Raw genomic sequence first — 23,140 nt, 5'->3', positions numbered from 1 at the left:
ATCAATCCACAATTAGTTTAATCACAGTAAAATAAATTATTTTTACATACCTTTTAGGATAGGATTTCTTGTGATTTATAACATACATGTTTACATACCAAATACATCCTACTTCCTATCCTATCCTACTTCCTTCCTATCCCACTAATGTTATAAATGCTGATATTTGGTACGTAGATAGCTAGACAACTGTAATAGCATATAGGCAACTTTTTTATTCCGATATTCTTACGGGATACGAACTTACACGAGTGAAACCGCGGGGCGCAGCTAGTACAGGATAATTTAATGTCAATTTTATAATATCTGGATATATAACATATAATTAAGTGTTAATGTTTTCATTGCATCAACTACATTAATGTGCAAACCCTTCGAATGCGCTTTATTCCTTAATACACCGGGTACCTCGTTATTCCAGCCAAATTATACTGGATTGGTTAGCCCGAATTAACTGACTATTGTTCTACTTGCGTCGAGCCCATTGCCCTGCACAAGGAATGTGTTAAGTGAACATAATAACATGTATATGCTAACACTATAAATATATATTAGACTAACATGCGTTCAATCTTGTATATTTATATTGAAAAAGACATAAGATACTTATTCAAGTACTAGCTTTCCTCGTGTAGTTGAAGGAAAGATAGATAGTACCCGAGTTTTCTCCGCTCGGTTCCTGGTCCCTTGGGAATACCTGGATTAAAAGGCATTATTGGCATTACTGGCTTACTGTTGTTATTGTTTTTCTCTATTTATTCAATTCAAATATATTTAAACGACAGATCACGCCTCCATTAGTAACATAAATAAAACACTGTTAAATAATCGTCATTGTTTAAATAACTTAAAATTTCGACATCTTAATTGAAAACAAATCCACTTTTCGTAGATTGAAACAGATAGCGGATAAGTCACGTACCTTCAAGCATCACTTAATACTGTAAAAATAAAAGGCACTTAAAACACGAATACCCTTAAACCCAAATCACCCTCAAAATCTAAAATTAACGTCCCTTTTTTGTTGCCTCTAATAGCGCAGGTCTCAGCACACTTGAGATTAGTTTTAGTTGATTCTGAACTCTATTATTGGGATATTGAGTTGAAATTTTCGTTTCAGTGCCTCGGACTGTCCTAAAGGAACGATACGAGAGTGCCCCTGAAGAGGATGAGGTAGCCCACGATGTGTCTGATCTTGAACATGAAGATGTCGGTAAGTGGTTTTAAAAATTTAACAACGCTAAAAGCTGCTTAATTCTTACGAATATCTTGTTACAACATTGCAAAAATGAAGTGTATAAAAATAACAGTATAATTTACTGTTAATCGATATATAATCATCTTAAACCATATATAAAACATCTGTTTTAATACAAAATACTTAAATTAAAATACTTAATCCTTTTTTTTCAAAGTGTGTTTGTCTATTTGTCTTTCTTTTACGTCACAATGGAGATATCTTATGTATGTTTTTTGTCTGGATGTAGCTGGAGGCTACATAGCGTCATAAGCTTTTAACTGCGGTGCAACATTTTACTGCCACGGGAATTTTGTAAGACTATGTGTGTGAAGCCACGTGAAAAAAACTAATTTCTTAATTAAATTTTAAAGTCTCTTATATTTATTTTACAGTATATTTTTCAATTCTCTGAGGTTTCTTGATGATGCAATATGTATGTACTTTAAAATGCGACAAAAGTCTTCAGAACTTAAGCAGGCGCGACTTAAAATTCAGTGGAGTTTTAGAATTTGACTAAATTATTAATACTCTTCAAGCGGAGAATTGCTAATTTTAATTTAGAATTTCACCTGATGTTTTATTTGACTTTTCAAAATGTAAGATAAATTCTGCTTGAAATTTTTAAATGCACGAGTCTAGAAGTCCTATAATCTGAGTACAATGAAAACACATTATTACAAAATATTATACATATTATTGCTGTTTTATCTCGATACAGATATATTTCTTCTTTTTTTTTCTTTTATATAAGTATCGCAATAACTATTGTTTTATTAAACATCTTTACTGCGTGATCATTGTCCATGATTTTTAAGGCTATCATAAATATTATGCTTACGCTCTTCCGCTTAAGTAAATTTATTATGAATTCATAGTTATTTAAATGTCGGTTCCACAAAAATTTCACAAAACTTAGCTCTGCTTTGAAATGTCTGATTTCATTAAAATATGCTTAACAAATCCGAGGAAATTTTCACATTTCATGTAAAGCGTACAAGAAAATCCACAGTGTATGTTCTAAATGGAAAATGTTAAGAAATCTCTTTCAATTTTTCATTTAGAATATTAGGACGATAAAAGGAATTACATCGTAGTTTTCAGAATATATTTACTCGTATGCAGCATGAAAGTTTTAAAAAAGCGAAGACTTTATTTAATGAGACAGTTTGCTGTGTATAACAGGAAATTCTAAAGAATTTCGTATGTATTTACTGATTTGTGAAACTAGTAGAATTGAAACTTGCTTTTTTTTTGATATTTCAATTTCAATTTTATTAGTCATGTAACTCTAATGAATAATTAAATATTTACTGTTAGTTTTTGATTAAATTTTTTATTGATAAGGGATTCAAATATTGTTTATAGCAGTCTTCAGTTGAATGTTTTCAGTAAACATAAAAAAAAATAATTTTAAAGGAAAACTTCTACAAAGGAAGGTTGTAAAGGTTTAATTAAGTCAGGGGTCAACTATAAGACATGTGATTATTAATTACAACACCCAACGATTATATTTTTAGGGTGTGCATCTTGTCTTATCTATAAAAGTCGTTTTATTACTAGATATATTAGAATGAATAATCACTAAATAATTTTCAGCATAATTATCCCCAATTTCTCCCACACTATCTTTGCATTCATTTACTTTAACAAAAAGATCCCTTTCCCACAAACAGTTTCGTTATAAGGGGAACCCGGTTTATATAACAACACTCTCGGGTAAGATTTCTTGGAGCTATCTACGTATCCGGCTTCGAGCAATCCTATCTCCGATAAACTATTTTGACGTAAAAGATTTCCAGAAAATTCTGTAACCTCTATCAAACCGCGACGAAAAACGACCCTAGTTATTATTATTGTAATCATAGACATAGAGAATACTAGATAGCATTTATTCATTCAGTAGTTTGCGAGTAATTTTCATTTCGTTATTCCTGTTGAATTCTTAGTATAAATAACAAATGCAATCGTAATGGCATAAAATATTATACAAACGAGAATCCGATAAGAAGAAGCAACTGGAGGTATTTTTATGTAACCCAACGCCTCATAAATGAGATGATTTTTCCTATCTTAGAGAAACATAATAATACATCAAGAACGCTTTTAAACATAAAGAATGAATTTAGCTGTATAATTTGAATGTGAATTAAGTTTTGAGACTTAAATAAGTGAATAAATATATGAAGCTGAAGCGGATTGTAAAAAAATGAAAAGGGTAATAATTATTATTATTAATATTGTATGGGATTCTCACACGTACAAAACTAGGTGATGTAAGCAAATCATGATTTCCAACCTCAACATTCAACCCTATAAACAAAATAGGATAGATATATGACAACAACAAACTTACAACAAACTTTGAAACAATTTTTAAAAGAAGGTCTCATTTTTGCCGAGTTTATCTTATAAACACTACATTTTCATTTCACATAACTGTAAAATGAGTAGATTAAATAATTGTAAATTGTATCTCCACCCTGTCAAGAATTATCTAACGCGATAAAATATAATTAAGCTAAGACTTCGTTTAATCCTCTCATCATTTTATCTCCAGAAGTCTGAAGATTTGTTTGCTTTCCTTCCTTTGGCTTATCAGTGTGAAAACGGATTTCTGGATCAGAATATAACATTCTGTTATTTGCTGTACCTATTTGTTTTGTACATTGATTTGGACTTTATTTGAATTCAATTTGTAGGCTTATTTTTAAGTTCTTCATCATCATCATCAGCCCATATATGTTCCCATTCCTTTCGGATCCCCGACTTATGAAAGTCCAGAGTCCTCACCACTGAGCTAACGCTGCTTATTAAGTACTTAGACAATATTAAATATGTATATTAAATAGCGTTACTTGGAACATGATCTCGTTCCAAAAGTATACCTTTTATGAGATCTTTGACGGTAGGTACATTAAATAAGGCAGTCTTTGCTCCGGTATGAGACAGGTTTACGTAGCGTGAATTTAAAATCGACTTTATTTATTATATTTTACGTCTTTTATAAAGTCATTACTAAAAAAATATACCTACTCAAAATGTTTTATTTGAATTTAATTTCAAAACCTTTGGGATATGTGCTGTTTAGCATCTTTGTCTTTTTATATTATCACAATGTTTATGTGTTTATTATAAAAAGATTGTAAATACGTTAAAAAGTTTTTTAAAGCTATTAAATACTTCATCAACAAGTTGTGAAAATGGGTCTCATTACAACATTTTAATGTATAAGTTTTTGTTTTTGATATCATTAATAAAATATGACATATAAATAGCCAACAAAAAGGGCCATTCAACAAGTTCATAATTCTTTCATACATTGCTAGATGAATCGGGAGACCGTTGGTGGGGGGAGTCAGCAGTGCCCCCCGCGCCAGCAGTAGCGGCAGTACCCCCGCAGCGACCCGCCCATTCTATCAACACAACCAGGGAAGAACCCTCGATAGCACCGCCACGTCATCACTTGCCGAAAGACGGTAAGAGATATGTTAGCAAATCCAGTATTATTCAGTGATACTGACGCAATAATTATCAAAGCATAAGGAAACATGCATTTAATATTGCTAATTATTGTAGAATTTTATAATAAGTATTTGAAATAATACATATTTCTGAAGTAATTAATAATGGATAAGTTCGGTCTCGGAATTCGGAGCTGGTAATTCGAGGCTTTTAGTCGTGCGTAGTAGTTTGTATGCAGTTTTGTATTTTGTTAATTTTCTTAGGGTTTTGCGGAACAATTTACAAATACGTATTCGTTTTGTTAAATGAGACCTGGTCGATTAGCTTGTACTTATATCATAAATATATTTTGTGAACATACCCACAAAAGGCCACCTATAAAATCTATACAGTACTTTTAGAAAGGTTAATTACTGAGCCCTAATTATATAAATTGACAATATAAACAAATAACGTATCTAATTTTACTACCGTTAATCATAGCATACAATATTTACGTGTTTCGCAATTTTGAGGATAAAATCGTGTACCTGATCCCGAACGAAACCGCAATCGTGCTTGTTAAATTTCAAAGGGGCGTTAAACAACATTCAGACTTGAATTTATTCGCTTTTGGTTTACATATTTTTAACAAACTACGTTGGAAGGGTCAAACACTTATTCATTTTGCCTTTTACCAAATCGATTGAGATAACTCCGACCCTTTTAAACACGTGTTATTGTAAGAGAGGTAATTTTAATAAACTCAAATAAAAGCGTTGTACCTTAAACGCTTTAATATTAACGCGTTTCGTTAAACGTGTTTTGTTTTGTTAATTTTTATCAAAGTTAGCTATAACAGACTTGGTAGACCCTTAAAATATACATGGGTCATTTTAAGTAACATTATCGATTGAATTCTTAATTATTTCATGTCTGATATTGTGATTAATGTGATTCTAACTATTCCTTATTCCATTCTAACACTACCTGCCTTGTAGACTACCTATGACCAGTCTTATACGAGACAGACAACAAATATGCAAGTGGTTCATATTTATGAGCAGAATTTACAATACATTTCTCTGTATCTTAATAGTCTGTTGCTTGGAAATATCTCGAAAATATTGTAATATTTTTACATTTTCATATTCGTATTTAATATTTCATTTACATTTCTATGATTATAATACTATCGTTTTTCCAAATCTTATTTTATACACCCTTGCTTGAAAGATGACATTAAAATGTAGCAATATTTTAACATGATGTGCAATGAGGTTACCAATTGTAAAAAAAACGAGCATCTCAACTCAGTAGCTCCTCCTTTTCCATCTAAAACGCTAACAGTACATTTTGTCTCCAGATCAGTTCGACATCATGTACGTGTACATAATAGCCGGCGTCGCTGCAGTTCTTCTACTTTGCGTGATCATCGCCATCATACGTTGCGTGCTCCAGAAGCAAAGCACGGAACAGCCAAAAGGACCAGACGTGTCCGCGACGACCGACATTCCCAACGGCTTCAACGACAGCATATCGGAAGTGGACAATGATATCAACATAACCAGCCTCTCCGGACCCATAGACATGACAGATGCCATGAAACAGGACATTCAAATTTCGAACGTGGCGCTCAGCCCCAAAATCAATAGATACGTCGGTCGTCCGGTGCCCAACACGTATCCTCACGTAAGTACCAACATGTACGGCCAGGTCGCTGAATTTCCTATAGAAATGCCCCTCAGGACTATGCCGCACGGCACGTTAGGTCGCGGAGTTGCGGTCAAAACCCTGCCCAGAGTTCAAGTACAAGCCGAAACCGACCCTAATACGCGGAGTTTATATCGATATTCGAACGCGCAGTATTACTTCGGGTGACATCAAGACAGTGGCCAGTGTTCGGATGTATCGCGGACTTACTGTTTCTAGATCGTGTAGAACTTGTCCTACTTTTAAATACAACTGTGATATTAATTGAAACTTTCCTATTGTGCGCTGTTCTCCAACTGAAGACACGGAAAAGTTCTGTACAGTTTGTTGCACATGTGATTATTTATCTAACTAGCTAACTTCATCTTCAATTTTATAATTGTAGGCTGATAGTTACCAAATATTATGTGCTATTTACAGTTATTAATGATTATATAATATGTATTTCAAAATACTGAATTTACGTGCGACGTCTGTTTAAAAAGGTGCATTTCGTTTGGAATATTTTCATAGAAAATGCGCCATGCTTGTTATTTTTTATCTAGGCCCATAGATATATACCCTATATATCTATGTATTTGTTGTATTTAAAAGTCTACAATACCTACTAATATATTCAGTTGTGAACTTATCATGGATAATATTAATAACAACATCTAAGGGAAAGGAAATTTAATATTAGAATAGTAAACTGTTAAGATTTTAAAAATAATCTTAAAAATAACTAACGGAAATATATTTTAAAATTGTTAGAATGAAGTCTGTTTCTTAAACTGTTATTATTACATATAAAATGTTTATTATGATTATAATTTTTTATCTAGGTGCTAGAAAATAGGTCTTAAAAACACAGTGCCTTTTTCGTGTCTTATAGTTAGGGAGCAAATGTAAATGTAAAAGTTACTGTATAAGGTAGAATTATGATAAATTAGACTGCGTTTGTTTATATCACTTGATAATTTTAGATTTTAGGTACTATTTTGTGTAGTTTTCGTTTTAACTACAGCTACTGCATGTTATAAGACACAATATTATCATTCAGTTTAAATAAATATTAATGGTGTTAATTTTATATTTAAACATTTATTTATTTGTACCCACATTATAATCGATCGAAATTAGAATAGTCAAAATCGTTTTAATGTATAAAATGTTATTAAATTTTATTTTAATGTTCATTTTATTTGAAGATCATATGAATTCCTAAAGAAAATATAATTTATAATAGTACTAATAGGACGAAACCGACTTCATCAGAAAAATCCTGTAAACGTGCTATTTATTTACTTAGAAAATTATAATCGAAGTTGTTTTATATAAATTATTTATTCCTTAATTTAACATTTTCTTTCTCTACAAAGTTGCATGTCAAAATGTTGTATTAATCATATACCTAATTAAATGTAATGTATATTACTGAACAAGAAATTATATTGTAAGCATCGAATTAAGATGACCTTGACTATCTTAAAGCTCCCAAGGGTCATTTCACGGCGTATGAAGACGACACAGTCCGTATTATTGTGTCATATGTATAAATTAACTTGTGTTAATATAACATCACTAATTTATTGAGTTATATCACATTAATATAGATCCTACTAATATTATAAATGCGAAAGTTTGTAAGGATGTATGTGTGGTTGTTGCTCTTTCACCCAAAACCGAAACCTACTGAACCGATTGCAATGAAATTTGGTACGTAGACAGCTGGACAACTGGAATAACATATTATCCGAGGCAACTTTTTATCCCAATATCCCTACGGGATACGGACTTACGCGGGTGAAGCCGCGGGGCGCTGCTAGTTCGAAATAAAGCATTCAATAGTTATTTTTGTGTAAACATCGAAAAGAGTAAAATTAATGTTTGTAAGCAGAAATAGTTAATGCTTTAACAAAACCATTAAACTTTTAAGTTTACAAAGTAGCTCCTCAGTAATAACCCGTAATTTTATGATTCAATGTTTAAATATTATTTATTTATCCAATCAAAGACATGCAGTAGCTGAAATACTATAGCTATTTGCTCAATGAGCATGAAACAAAGATGTTTTAGTTCAGAAATGACCGAGTGTTGGACATAATTTAAATTCGTGCAGATGTTTTAAATTCACTATGTTCATTATTTATGAAGAGAATAAATTGATTTTCACTGACGTGCGTGAGTTATTTCAAACCACATACAAACCGAGATGTATTAAAATGCAATTTCAATAATCACCTTTATTTTGTTAAGTGTTAATCGGGTGGTATTTATTAATCAGCTATACAAAAAAGTGGTTTTCATATCTTCATTAAATTTTGTTTGTTTATTTATATCTGTTTTTAAATATTTGGCTTGGAGATTTCCAAAGTAACTTTCCTTATTTCATCCAATAATGAATATATGGAAGATGACAATTCATGGAATTTTGTCGATTAAGAACCACAGGACAGTTCTTTGACATCATTGTTATGTACATGTTACAAATTATGTAGATTTAAAATGTAAAATTGATATTATTTTAAAAGAGCAACTACAGAGTTTCTTGTCGGCTCTTCACTGAAACTGCTTACCGAACCGGTGGTAATTGTTATAACTGTGTAATATGAAGATTATTGAGCTCCTGGAGGAAGTCTAGTTGAATGAATAAATGTTTGAGTTTGAGTTTGAATATGTAATTATGATAAAATTGATTTACGTGTAACGTAATGATATTGATACTAGTTATCCTTTCACACAAAACAACCATATAAATCTAAGTGATATGTAAATAGATATAGATTATAAGATGAATTAGTACATAGACTACTTTTCACAAGGGTACATACTTGGCGGGAAAAGTTGTAGGCTCTAGCTTTTTATGCCTGATAATAAGATACATAATCCCAAAAAAAGGTATTTTATCCCTTGGACATGCCTTAGGATTTAGATCTAAGATATAATTACCAAATCAATGTCTTCAAGTGGATCTATGATTCACGTCAATGTACATATTAATTAAACATACGAACAATATATTATGTGACTCCTTGACTAATGAGTACCGAAAGAAACCTTGGTTTAATTACCAGTAAAAATGAGTAAGACAGATATCCTATAAACAATCGATCTCAATAGTTTTTAATGTAAATGCTAAAAATAGCTTGTTATACTAAGAACCATTCTGCTATAACCTATATATGAAACCCACGCAACTATCGGTATGTCAGTCGTAGACACGAGTTTGCAATTTTATTCTATGTTTATGGTGTTCATAGAACCGATAGTAAAAAGATGTTACTACAAAAAGATTTCTTTTGAAAGACATTTATTATGTATAACATTTAACGAAATATGATACAAAAGCAAACATCAATAAACATAAACATTAATATAACATTTAAAGCTGTTTTTTTGTATTATAGTCAGAAATGGAGCTGGTCGCCTGTTGGTAAGCGCTACCACCGCCTATAAACATTTGGAGAGGTAGATTTTTTTTTACGTCATTTTTTTTTTATTTTTTTTATGTCATAACGGGCAGCTGAGCTGGTGGTTCGCCTGATGGTAAGCGATCACCACCGCCCATAAACATTCGCAAAGGTAGTACCTCTGTGAATCCGCTGCCCGCTTTTATGGGGTAAGGGAAAAGGAAAGGATTAACGACTGGAAAGAAGGAATGGACTAGGACGGGTGAGGAAAAGGAAACGGGCCTCCGGCTCCCCCACTAACCGTACGAAACACAGTGGCATGCCACTATTTCACGCCGGTTTTCTGTGGGGGTGTGGTACTTACCCGGTGCGAGCTGGCCCAATTCGTGCCGAAGCGAGCTCGACTCCCACATTAATTGCAGACCTTATTCCTCAACAAATGGATTACCAACTTTAAATTGGAAAGAGGTTAAGAGAGGAATCAAGAGAAGAACTGGGAAGGATAAGGAGAAGGATACAGCTCTAAGTTTGTGCCGGGCCTGCAGGGCTGCCGCCGAGGGGGTCGCGGACGAATTCCAACAAGCACCCGTGGCCCCTTCACTTATGTGGCTCGACGGAACACAGTGGGGTTTTAGTCGGTAGGAATCCGACATAACCCACGACCTCTTCCCCGGGGGCCGTGGGTATCTATGCAAGATTTCCCCACTATAAAAAAAAAAAAAAAAAAAAAAAAAAAAAAAAAAAAAAAAAAGGCCTACGGCCTACAGACAGAGACAGAGAGATTATTCTATCTATAAATTTGTAGGTAAACATGAACCACTATATATATTGTGTGTCAGGCTTTAAAAAAACACTAGTAAAAAAATGTATAAAAAACAAACAGCATTAATAATAACGAAAAAACGAATAATAATTTTCTTATTGGTACACAAACTAATAAGGAAATTATTATTCTATCAATGACGAATAATGTATCAGAACTTCCTAAAGTGTGATATAATATAGTTCATACAGGGAAAAAGCTATATAATGGTATTGAAGCATTCAGTTTTTGTTACCATGCATATTTTATAACAATCACAATACGCATTGCGACAAGATAAAATCGCCATACTGAGAGTTCCCGCATGCGGAGCAATAAATTTTGATCGTTCACTCAAATCTTAAATTATTCAAGGATCCTCGATGTTTCATCGCAGTACAGTTCGTATAGAAATATATATATAAATGAGACGAGTGAGTAAGAAAAATGTTTTCTACCGAGCAATGAATTTGTATTAATTGAAATTAATTGAATTTGGTCTGTAGTACGATCATAATATAATCTATATTTGTATATTATCTATTATTATAAAATTTTGATTTTATTACTTAACTAGCTGCTTGTCCCGATTAGAGTGAATATTTTTCAAAATTTTAAAAGTTATTTATCGTTATCCTAATCAAAGCGAAGACACATTCAACAAACCCATTTTGATTAAAATTGATCCAGCCTTTCTCAAGTGGTGAAACAAATACGATTTTTTTTTATGTCATAGTGGGCAGCTGAGCTGGTGGTTCGCCTGATGGTAAGCGATCACCACCGCCCATAAACATTCGCAAAGGTAGTAAGTACCTCTGTGAATGCGCTGCCCGCTTTTATGGGGTAAGGGAAAAGGAAAGGATTAACGACTGGAAAGAAGGAATGGACTAGGACGGGTGAGGAAAAGGAAACGGGCTTCCGGCTCCCCCACTCACCGTACGAAACACAGTGGCATGCCACTATTTCACGCCGGTTTTCTGTGGGGGTGTGGTACTTCCCCGGTGCGAGCTGGCCCAATTCGTGCCGAAGCGTGCTCGATTCCCACAATAATTTTCTGTTATAATATACAAATATTATTTGTCAATTTCAATAAATAAAAATATCTATATGTACGACGAAGCAGCGGAATGCTAGAAAATATATAAAGCAATCTCTTTCTATTTTGATCAATTAAGTATAATAACTTATAGTAAAAAATTACACCGTAATCTCGTCACTGTAGCAGACAGAGCTCAAAGTAATGGGGAATTTAGAAAATGTAAATACCAATACGATATTAGTAAAATACCACTTGGGAACACCCCAAAACCTGAGAATGTGATAGCTTATTCACTTATGCGCTTATTAAATCTCCTAGGCTCTAAGATGCAGTCTTCAATAATTATCCGTAGATCCAATGGGCGCCTAAACTGTACAATAAACGATGAGTTTAAGTTGTATTACTTCTATTACTATGCTATTATCGTACAAAATATGTATCACCTCAAAGCATACGCGAATAGAAACGAGTCCGATGCGAACATAAATTTTAAAAGATATATTTTAGTTCCATTTCCACATCGACAAACAAATTTCTATAATACTCCAGTATAGCGCATAATATTTCGACTTTCATATATTTCGAATGAAGACTGAAATCAGAATGTATGTATTATTGTAAGTAAACTATACTTTTCTTGATACAATTAAAAAAAAAAGCTTGAATCGTAGATGTATTATCATAATATCGTATTATAGTATTCTGTACATGATCTTATTTATTTTCATACAAATTAGATTAATCCCTACTAATATTATAAATTCAAAAGTAACTCTATCTGTCTGTCACGCTTTCACGCCTAAACCACTGAACTGATTTTGATGAAATTTGGTATGACGATGGAACGGAACTTGAGAAAGGACATAGGATACTTTTTATCGCGAAAAAAAATGGTGGAAATAGTGGACGAAAGTATGGAAGTTCCTTAACAATTGTAAAACAAAAAATCATGTAAAATTCTTTCATAAACCACCTAACCAATTTTGACAAATAGTCTAGATCTTGGCTACTCCTTACCATATTGCGCGATATAACCGAATTCCACGGGCAAAGCCGCATGCGGAAAGCTGGTTTAGAATAAAAATTAACATTTGTACGATAAGCAGATACATCGTGAAATGTTTCATAAAACATCTTCATCACAACAATAAAAAGAAATAAAACTAAACTCAATAAACCCACACATACACACACATTATCCATTATCTCGTAAATGAAATAGATGAAAAGCTTCGTATATAATGGGCATTCGTAATTAACTTGTTTCCTCGAAGAATTAAAAGCAAAGAGTTTATCTACATAAATGTACCCTCGAGTTACGTGACTTGTGTGCTAAACTGTACCCACTCAGTGAGTGCAATTAGTTTTTATACTTATTAACAAACACGACTGAAATAACTGAGCACGTTAAAAACAAGAATTTAATAAAAAAAAAGCTTGTTTCATTGTTTTAATAAAGTTTGCATTTTAATGCACTATTTAATATAAAATTTTCGTGTAACAACGTTCGTTCCCATACTCCACCGAAACGACTGGACTGATTCTTATGAACTTGTCTGTGGGTCTGAGAATCGGCCAACATCTATTTTATATACCATAAATTAATAACAGGAAAGCAGAGCAGCGTTTGCCAGGTCTGCTAGTTTATATATAACACAGATAATATTAATATATAAAAATCTAGTGTCATAATGTATATTCCCAATGAACTCTTCAACAACTAAACCGATTTTGATGAAATTTGGCATTTTATGTGTAATTTGGTCCAACTTAAGATAAAGGATAGTTTTTATTTCGATTAATTAATCCCAAAAATTTATAATCTTAATATTTATAATTATTACTCAGCCACAACAACGCGTGGCCAGGTATGCAAGTATAATATAAATACTATATCTACTAGTAATACATAAACATAATAGAATATGATATCATTTAAAGTCGTAGCATAAGATAAAATTAAAGTTATCGAAGTACTAACTTAGAATAATTTAATTACGAACAATCTTCGATTAACGAATTAAATTAATCTTATTAAGAGTATGCGAAAATAATATGTTAAGAAATCACTTATTGGGAAAATTTTAATTACCATTAAAGTGCTTCATTTTCGTAAAAGTTTTTGCACATAAAATGCCTCATTAATAGTTACAAGAGAGATGCAAAACTTTAAATACTTTTATAAAATAACTAGCTGCGCCCCGCGGTTTCATCCGCGTAAGTCCGTATCCCGTAGGAATATCGGGATCAAAAGTTGCCTATATATTATTCCAGTTGTCCAGCTATCTACGTACCAAATATCATTGCAATCGGTTGAGTAGTTTTTGCGTGAAAGAGTAACAAACCTACACACATCCTTACTAAGTTTCGCATTTATAATATAAAGAATGAAGAATATTTGTTTGGGTTTAATTAACATTGGACATCTTCATTGAGACCCTTAACGCTATCAAATAAAAAAATATTAAAGACTTACATACTGTAACTTACTGACTGACTTACTGTAAAACAAACCTTAATAGTACATATGGTATTATATGCTGTGTACTTGTTTAGCTGTCTCTTACGTCTCGTTTTTACATGATTCTGATACAAAATCTTATCACCGATAAATTTAAACATATTTTTTGAAAAAATAGCCGTAGCTTCTATTTTGCTCTACTCTGCAAATGTAAAAAAAAAGTACGCTTCATAGAAAAAATGTAGCTTACTACTGATGAAACAATCTTTAAAATTGGCAAAGCTGTGTTTTACCTTCACTGCAAAAATACAAAATTTTTCGTTATTTCTTCAAAAGAGAAGCAGTGATTTTACACTAAAATATTACATAAATAAACATTTCATTCGATAAAACGAAAATTATTTTATGGATAAATAAAATTCTCATGGTAAATAAGCAGGGAATAATTAAGGATATAGATAAAAAATACATACCAGTAAGTGAAGCACCGGGAATCAATTTGCAATTTTATTTCTGTTTTAACATATAAATTATAAAGGATAATTATTGAAATTTAAGATGAAACTATAATAATATTTTATGATATATAAACGGAACAGAAATCCTGTTATAGTTAAATACATTTTACGATGAGAAATGTTCTAGTTCAATTTAATCCATCTTAATAGGAAGGATATAATATATACAGCATCTTCCTGAAATCTCGTCCATTTAGATCTCAGCAGAATAGTTAACCTTCTTGAATATATAGTGGTGTTTTAGCTTTAAATTAAAAATCAGTAGTTCTAGAGTTTTCTTAAACTATTCGTACTTTGGTAACGTTGAAATCATTTTTATAATCATGGATTATATATTTTTATTTTTATGTTACAGTCGGCAATGGAGCTGGTGGGACGCCTGATGGTAAGCGCTACCACCGCCCATGAACATTTGTAGAGGCATAAAGTCCTTTGCAGACCTTACGCCTCTACAAATGGATTGCCGACTATTTGCGAAGGGATTAAGAAAGGATTGGCGATAGGAATAAAGGAAAGGACTGGGAAGGGTAAGGAAAAGGATATGGGCCTCCAGCTCCCCCACTCACCGAACGAAACACAATAAATCTATGATAAATCGAGAATCTAGTCTTCCAATTTTGTTTTCAGATTAATGGAATATTGAGAATATTCGAACAATTATTATTAAAATACTCTGTTTTTAGAACAAATAAGATAATAGTAGGCTTTTATATAGGTCGGTGCAGGCGCACCGCTCGTATTTAAAAACGCTTATACGTCAACAATCGACCTTTTTTTTAACGCAATTACACAATTATAAGCAGATACAAAATTTTACATTACGTGCAATGCATCTCGGGCTACGCTATCGCGCATTGTAGTGTGTTCATTGCGAGTTGCGAGTGTGTGAGTACACGTCAGACAAGATGGAAAAAAGCAGAGACCACTACAAAGACTCGACCTAATACAAATACATACAGGAACTTTTTCCAATGCAATGTTTTTTACATATTCTGTATTAAAACTCTAACATAAATCTTTGATTCGTTGTCTCATAGGACTTAACCAGACTCATTAACTTCAGAAGCAATATGAGGTAATAAGATTATATAGAACTACGAGAACAAAATTGCAATATATTGAATATGATGTAAACACTTGAAAACATTCCTTGTATTAATTTTTAATGCTCGGATAACAGCCATAAATCACTTGAGACGCCTTCTTGATTTATTACAGTTTAGCGCGAACGTTAAATTGAAACTACGGATTTTATTTTAATTTGTTACCTAGGGAAAGAAATACTTAGCAATACCTACATGATCGAGTTACACCCGATTACAATTCTTCAAATTACATGCATTTTTTACAATAAGTACTTTAAGTTTGATTAGTACAATTTAAACAGCATATAGACTACTTTTACTTTATCAAACCATCTCGTTATTTACATACTTCCGCCTGAATTCTCGTCCCACATCAACATTGTTTGTAATATATTAAAAACGTATGTTAAATAGTTTGAATTTTAATAGATATCTCTTATTAAACGTGCAAAACTCTCCCCTGTTACAAACTCAATGCAACAAACAATATGGCTTGGCGTTTCTAAGAATTGTGTTGTAAATGCGATGAAACGCTTTGTGAAGAGGTAAGTCATGTAGCTAAATGAGTATTACAAAAACTTTCTAGTACAAAAAGTCAATCAGACTGCATGCTATTGTTTATGGTGTTCCTGAGTTCAGTTAATGTTGAACATTTTGTATTATCCTAGTTGTCTAAAAACTAAGATATAATAGAGCCATTATAAAGGGCATATGTGCCTGCAAATTTTAAAAAATCTGCTATATAAAAGTTTTGTTTTGTTTAATTATGAAATAAAAAGTCGATAATTTTTAACCAACATTTAAGCCGCGTTCAAATGATCAGAACTGAAGCAAATTTAAATGAGAGTACACGGGGACGTCAGCATTTTAATAAAAAATCAATAATATTAATATTGTTTCACCTAGTAAAAAGTTATGACGTAACTAACGGTAAATATACAGTCGAATTAAAAGCCTTATCGTTTTTTCACGTCGGATAAAAAATAAGAAATATAGTTAATGACGCTTCTAACCTTGAAGTGAAAAAGAATCTTGATGATTACCAAAATCATCGCTACCGATACAAGTTACTAACGACAAGAATAAATTGAATATTAGTGCCGCTATAACTATAATAAAAATGTGGAAGTAAAGAATTAACCACTTAGGTTTTCCATTTGCACTCAGCACGTAGTTACATGAGAAGGCAATGTCAAACATCATCGTTATAGCTATGGTGTCCAGATAGCCCGTATTTTACGGGACATTCGTTGTGACAATTGCGTTTTTCAGAATGAATTGCGACCGCAGTCCGCAAATTGGTGAACCAATACGAGACAAAACAGTGTCCCGTATTTTATCATACAATAGGTATATTCTAATCTCGCACCGATTTTACAGAGCTCACAACGAGACCAATTGTCGCGAAATTACCTTTGAAATGTAAAAGTAAAATTTGAGATTGTCTCTCTACATAAAAACATATTTAAAAAATAGCTTGTTAGCAAGCGCATCACTTCAGACTCGCTCCTCCGAATTGGCTATTGTTCTATGCAAATAAGTTGGAAAATGTTGTCCGGAAATTGGAACATTTGAAAAACTGGGAGCGCTTTTGTTTATTTGGATTATTTAAAGTGTCATATCTGAGTCATGTCGATAAATTTTCATCGGTTTCGAATAAAATGTCCCGTAAAATGGTAGATGTATTCACCCTAGTAATAGTTGAAGGTAAGCCCAACTATATTGCGGTACCCGATAAACTACCCACAATTTAATGATTTTTATTAGGACCTTTTCAAGGGTCGGGTAAATGTACCTGCAAACGTTTGGTTGTGTTGGACCCTTAACATTTCAGCGCAATGCTTACTTATCCCTATTATTATCTAAAATTATCCGAGGGATATGTATATCTTTGCTGTTATTATTTAAATAATGGAAAATACACGTTAAGAATATATATATATATAAATTGCCCGCACTCCACGTATCGAACATATAATTTCTTTACCATCCTATTAGTAAGGTTTAAACATAAGGTATAGAGTAGTGGTGGCTCAGTGGTGAAGACCTCGGGCTTTTTCAATCTATCTGCGCAATACCACTACTCAAAATGGCGATGGAAAAAAACGCGAGGAAATCGCATGTCGCAGAATCAAAAGCTCGATGACATGTAACATCCACCTACCCGCACTTGACCAGCGTGTTGGATTATGGCCTGAATCCTCATAGGAGGCCTGTGTCCCTACAGTAGGAGCAAGTATGGGCTGATGATGAGGGTGATAATGACATATAAGGTAGGTATAACAAAAACCTTATTATAATAAACCAATACCAGAGAAACCAAAAGAATGAACAACATATATTATCTTTCTTTGTAGCTTGTGAAATTTAGAGACTTAATTAGACTATTTATTATAATTAGGGATTAATTTGATTTCGAGTGTAGGAATCGAAAAGCCTTCGCCATGAATTGGGCCAGCTCACACCGAGGAAATCATTTAAGATCGTCGTCATATAGCAGCATACTAATATGTTTCGTTTGTTAAGTGGAAGTGCTGGAGGTCCTCTTTCTTATCATTCCCAGTCCATTCCTTTTATTCCCGTAATCCAAAGTTTCTTTATCCTTTTCCTTTTAAAAGCGGGCAACGCGTTTGCGGGCGCCCTACCTCTGCAAATGTTCATAGGCAGTGGCGGTGGCAGTGCACGGTTCACGGCTATCAGGCGAACTCCTAGCCGAGTTGCCCATTATTACAATAAAACGATAAATTCATAAACCAAGAAGTAACATTAAACTCGATATTTTCTTAACAAAAACGTCTACCGCTGGAGGCGAAGTTAATTTAACTAGTTAATCGACAATGTAAAACCTTTTTATTCGATTGATACAAAATACAAAATTTAGTATGACATGTAAACATTCTTAATTTATATTACTTACTTATACAACGTCAAACAAGATAGTTGTATTCACAAATTGGTTGGCACGGACGCAAGTCAACGCTTCGCAAATTAACTTGCAACTGAAGTCACTGAACCGTGGATCAATATTTAAAAGCTATATGTATTTAAATATCTATATATTATATTATATATACAATATAGAAAGTTGTTTAATACTAACCCACCCATTTCTTATTTCGGTTGAAGAAATGAAATTCCTGTGTATATACATATCATATATTACCAGAGGTGGTTAAAAATTTAATTCTATGATTTTATATCACTGTGAATTAGTTTTTCCTCGATTGCCCTGAGTTTCCACCATCAGATCCTGACTTAATGGTAATGGGACCACCCACGATTTCTCTCTCACAACTAAACAAAAATTTTCACAATCGCCGAAAATATGGACTTACATACACAAAATAATTATAATTGCTTGATACATAAAAATACCTTAAAAACCACATGGCCTTATTGAAATTGACTTTATCTTTTTCCCAATAAAGCAATTGAATAATCTATTAGATTTTTTATTGAAAATTCGTAAAATCTACCGAATATTTTAACGGTTAAAATCTTTTATTGCTTCTAATATACATACGCCTTACTTTTATAACAATGAAAAAGATAAAACGTATCATATTATAATGCTTCTATAAAGAATAAATATTTTTTCATCTCTTTCAAATGTGTCTGAAAACTAAAAAATGCTTTTTTATGTAAGGATTAATTTATATTTCTTTAACATTTTTTTTCACGTGTGCGAATGCAAGATGACATTGATTTCATAAATTTTTTATTTATGGTACTAGCGGTCCGCCCCAGCTTCGCTCGTGATACATATTATATAGCCTAAAGTCTTCCTAAATAAATGGGCTATCTAAAATTGAAAGAATTTTTCAAAACGGACCGATAATTCCAGAGATCAGCGCGCTCAAACAAACAAACAAGCAAACTATTCAACTTTATAATATTAGTATAGATGAGATTATTGTATTAATCTCTCATATTTAGGTCGTTTTATTTGCAACAATTGCATGAAAGATCTGAGTATTTAAATAAATAATGGTAAAGACATAGTCAATAAATTGATCAGTTTTTGATTGATTTTATTTATCTCTTGTTTGTATACTTCTTGTAAAAATGCACAATAAAGAGTTTTTGATTTGATTTGATTGATCAGTAGACGACTGAAGTTTTTAGTATCTTAGTAAGTTTACTCTGTTATAGAAATTAAACTTACAGGTTTACATGAGCTGGAATTACAGTTTAACAAGTTCCATTCATAGATAACCATTAACACAATGGTGTGCAGGCAGCCAGCCAAATGCTCGCAAAGAGCAGGTGTCACGATAAAACGAACGACGCTAGTAATAGCCCGCGACAGAACAAGACTATAGTGATGGACGTTATATCGAAACGAAGTCTGTGTTCAGATGAGTTAAAATTGTAGTTAAATTAATTATTAAATTAATTAAATCGCTACATTTATTTCTTCGTGACTTACGATAGCCTGTAAGATTCATCATCATCAGTCCATATTTTTTTCTACTTCAGAGACACATGCCTTTGATGTCGAGATATAAGACACAGTCACCTTGCTAAGCAAGTGTAAGGCAACATAAAAGATATCACATGTTCCTGGATAACACGTCGATTTTCTCACGATGTTTTCCTTCACGGATCGCGGCAGTGGGAGTATAAAAACCAACGCAAATAAAACCCCCAGACTCGTCGTATCTGTTTTAGAGAAATCGATAAACTCATAAAATACAGAGAGATTTATTGGTTCGGTTTGGTTAAGATATACGATTCATTATGTGTTATGTAATTTAAAGGACTCAAATTTCAAAATAATCACAAGTAATTAAGCTAACTGAAGCTTTGATGACGCTCGGTGCGACAACCATTATAATCATAAGGAAATATATACCCATCGCGCTATTAAGTCCTTTTTATTTTCGTTAATTAACTTAAAGAGGAAGAGCTTTCATGTCAAAATAGACAGGTAATACGGATTAATATAAATTGTAAATAGGGATGTACGTATTGTCGATAAATGCCCTTGTAGTTTTTCATAAAAGTTATTATGTGAAAAGTCATTATATTTGTAATTAGAAATTTTCAAAAACATACAAATGCTTATGTCATTATATTGCAGTTTTATTAATAAAATAATTTCATATTGTAATAGTTAGTTAAAAGTCACAAACAATTTCAATATCTGTGATCTTGAAACTGTTATTTCTATTTATTTTCACTTAATTGTTTTACCTTATTTTATTTGAATCACAGCGCAGCTGTTAATAGAGGTCACATAAATTACAAAACAGCCGTAGTGTTGTACGCTTTATCGATGGATTGGGTCGATAAAGTGAATTATTTCGTATCTTCCTAACGTAACTCATGAGTGTTTAAGTAAACCTGGCCTTGTTAATAGGTGTTGTGGGAAAGTTAACGGAGCGCAGGTGTCATAGTGACGATATACTATGCTTGGGTAAGAGATAATTTAGTAATACGTTATATATGGTAGTCTCGCTAATGAAACATATGGGTTTAAATGTGTAGCAGTATGAATTAATAAATTTGTATGACAAAATGTAAGGATTGTAGTGGTTTTAAATATAAGCGATTTAAAAAAATGAGATACTTGGAAGCTATATGTACGTAATGGATTTAAAAGATTCTTAACTCCAAGTGGCCCAGGTAACACAACATTTAAGAGACCTTAGTACCTACCTTTTTAGGGATGGAATGGACTGGGAGGGGTGAGGAAAAGGGTATTGTTTTCCTATAGAGGTTTCCAGCTCCGAAGAAATCGCAGTAGTACATTGCACGCCAATCTTTTGTGGAGGTATGGCATCTTCCCCAGTGCGAATAATTCACATTGATACGATTTAATTATTCTTAAAATAATAATTTTCCAATTCAATAATATCATAATTTATTATAATTATTACTATAATGAAATACCTCTAGCAGAATATTATGTAGTTTACGTGTATGTCGTCTTAATACAAAATGTATTAATATAAATAAGTATTTTCATAAACAATGTCGATTCAAATTGGATAAAATAACTAAATCCCTAGACATAAATAAAATTGCTTCAGTTATTTTCAAATGAGATTCGCAAGCACCGACAAAGATGGATCTTCACTAAGTCGCAACAGTGGGGTTGACGTAAATTAAAAACTGTAAGTCGACACCTGAAATAAAACGGCTAAAGCAAAACCAACGTAGGAAAACTTTGCTTTTGCATCGGATATTGTATAAAAATCTATTTAAATATATCTCTAAATACCGTGAACATTAAAATACACCTCTAAACATACTCTGATTTTCGCTTTTAGCGTTAGCCTACAAGTTGACAATGTTTCAGAAAAATATTCTATGACTTCAATCAAAAACATTTTTAACGAAGGCGTCAAGTACTGCCATAGGAAAATATTTTAATCTCACTCGCTCTTGAGATTAAGGGACATTTAAATAAGTTTTGTAATTACAATTTACCGTTAGGCAAGCCATACACGCTACGGTCTGCCGGAAAGGTCCACCTGAGCAAGTATGCCTGCGCAGGTAGACCGGAATGTGTGTGGGAATAGACCTGTGCAGTTTTTTGAGCCTGCGCAGGCGACCGGCGCAAGATCGAAAATCAATTCTTTCGAGTGACGCCGTACGGTGTACCTCATTATGCGTCATCGTCCTCATTCGATGCCATCGCAAAAAGAACTGAAGACCGCTCCGGTACACCGGAATGTCCCCATACACGCTACCAATGTTTGGTTAACCTGCACAGGCATAGCTGCACAGATGACCTCTACGGTAGACCGTAGCGTGTATGGCTTGCCTTAGAAATGCTGCCTGTTTAATAAGTTTGACGTTTAATATTGTTACGATGTCCGACGTTTGTGCGTATCTGTATTTGTATGTTTGTTTATTTATATTTTGAATATTGTTTTAAGTTTGTTCTTTCTTGGTCTTGATTATAACATTTGCTAGGTGGGTCAAAACAGATTTTTAAGAAAGTCAAAATTTAAATGCATATGCTAAATAAAATTGAATATATTTAATAAAGTTTTGAATATGAGAGCCGAGCACGCTTCAGCACGAATCAGAACAGCTCAGACCGGGGAAGGTACCTCCTCCATCTTCAATGGGCGCGAAAAAAAAGCACGCGAATGCTACTTAAGATGTGTAAGGTCTACAAAAATTTACACTTCGATAAATGTATATGGTGGTATTAAATTTTAGGTATTAGGCGACCCACCCTTCCAGACTATGGCATAAAAAATGCTAGAAAGAAAAACAACATTAAAGGGAAAATTCTAATTATTTTACGCGACTTTAACAGCTTTATTAATTAAATCTTTTTGTAGGGGTTTTAATAAAACGATATTTATTCATACTGAAAATGAAAATATGAAACGCTTTTGATTTTTGCGAATTCCCAGAAATTGTGTGAGCGAGACTGACAAAGGATACAAAGGATAAAGGATACAAAAGTAAACCGTGATTTCAGCACAA

The 23,140-nt window shown here is 32.8% G+C and overlaps 1 protein-coding gene across 1 annotated transcript in view; it reads left to right on the top strand.

Moving 5' to 3' along the window:
* Positions 1-6,853, top strand: part of LOC119832395 — a 44,842-nt gene extending 37,989 nt beyond the window's left edge. Inside the window, exons 7-9 of the mRNA XM_038356068.1 lie at positions 1,121-1,213; positions 4,567-4,716; positions 6,048-6,853. Coding sequence (XP_038211996.1) covers positions 1,121-1,213; positions 4,567-4,716; positions 6,048-6,562 — 758 coding nt within the window. The 3' untranslated portion in view covers positions 6,563-6,853. The remainder of the gene's footprint in view (positions 1-1,120; positions 1,214-4,566; positions 4,717-6,047) is intronic.
* The last annotated feature ends 16,287 nt before the right edge of the window (positions 6,854-23,140 follow it).

This window comes from Zerene cesonia, chromosome 15, assembly GCF_012273895.1.
Source record: "Zerene cesonia ecotype Mississippi chromosome 15, Zerene_cesonia_1.1, whole genome shotgun sequence".
Classification (NCBI taxonomy): Eukaryota; Metazoa; Arthropoda; class Insecta; order Lepidoptera; family Pieridae; genus Zerene; species Zerene cesonia.
The sequence above is the reverse complement of the archived record's forward strand: the minus strand, read 5'-3'. Positions and strand labels throughout refer to the sequence as shown.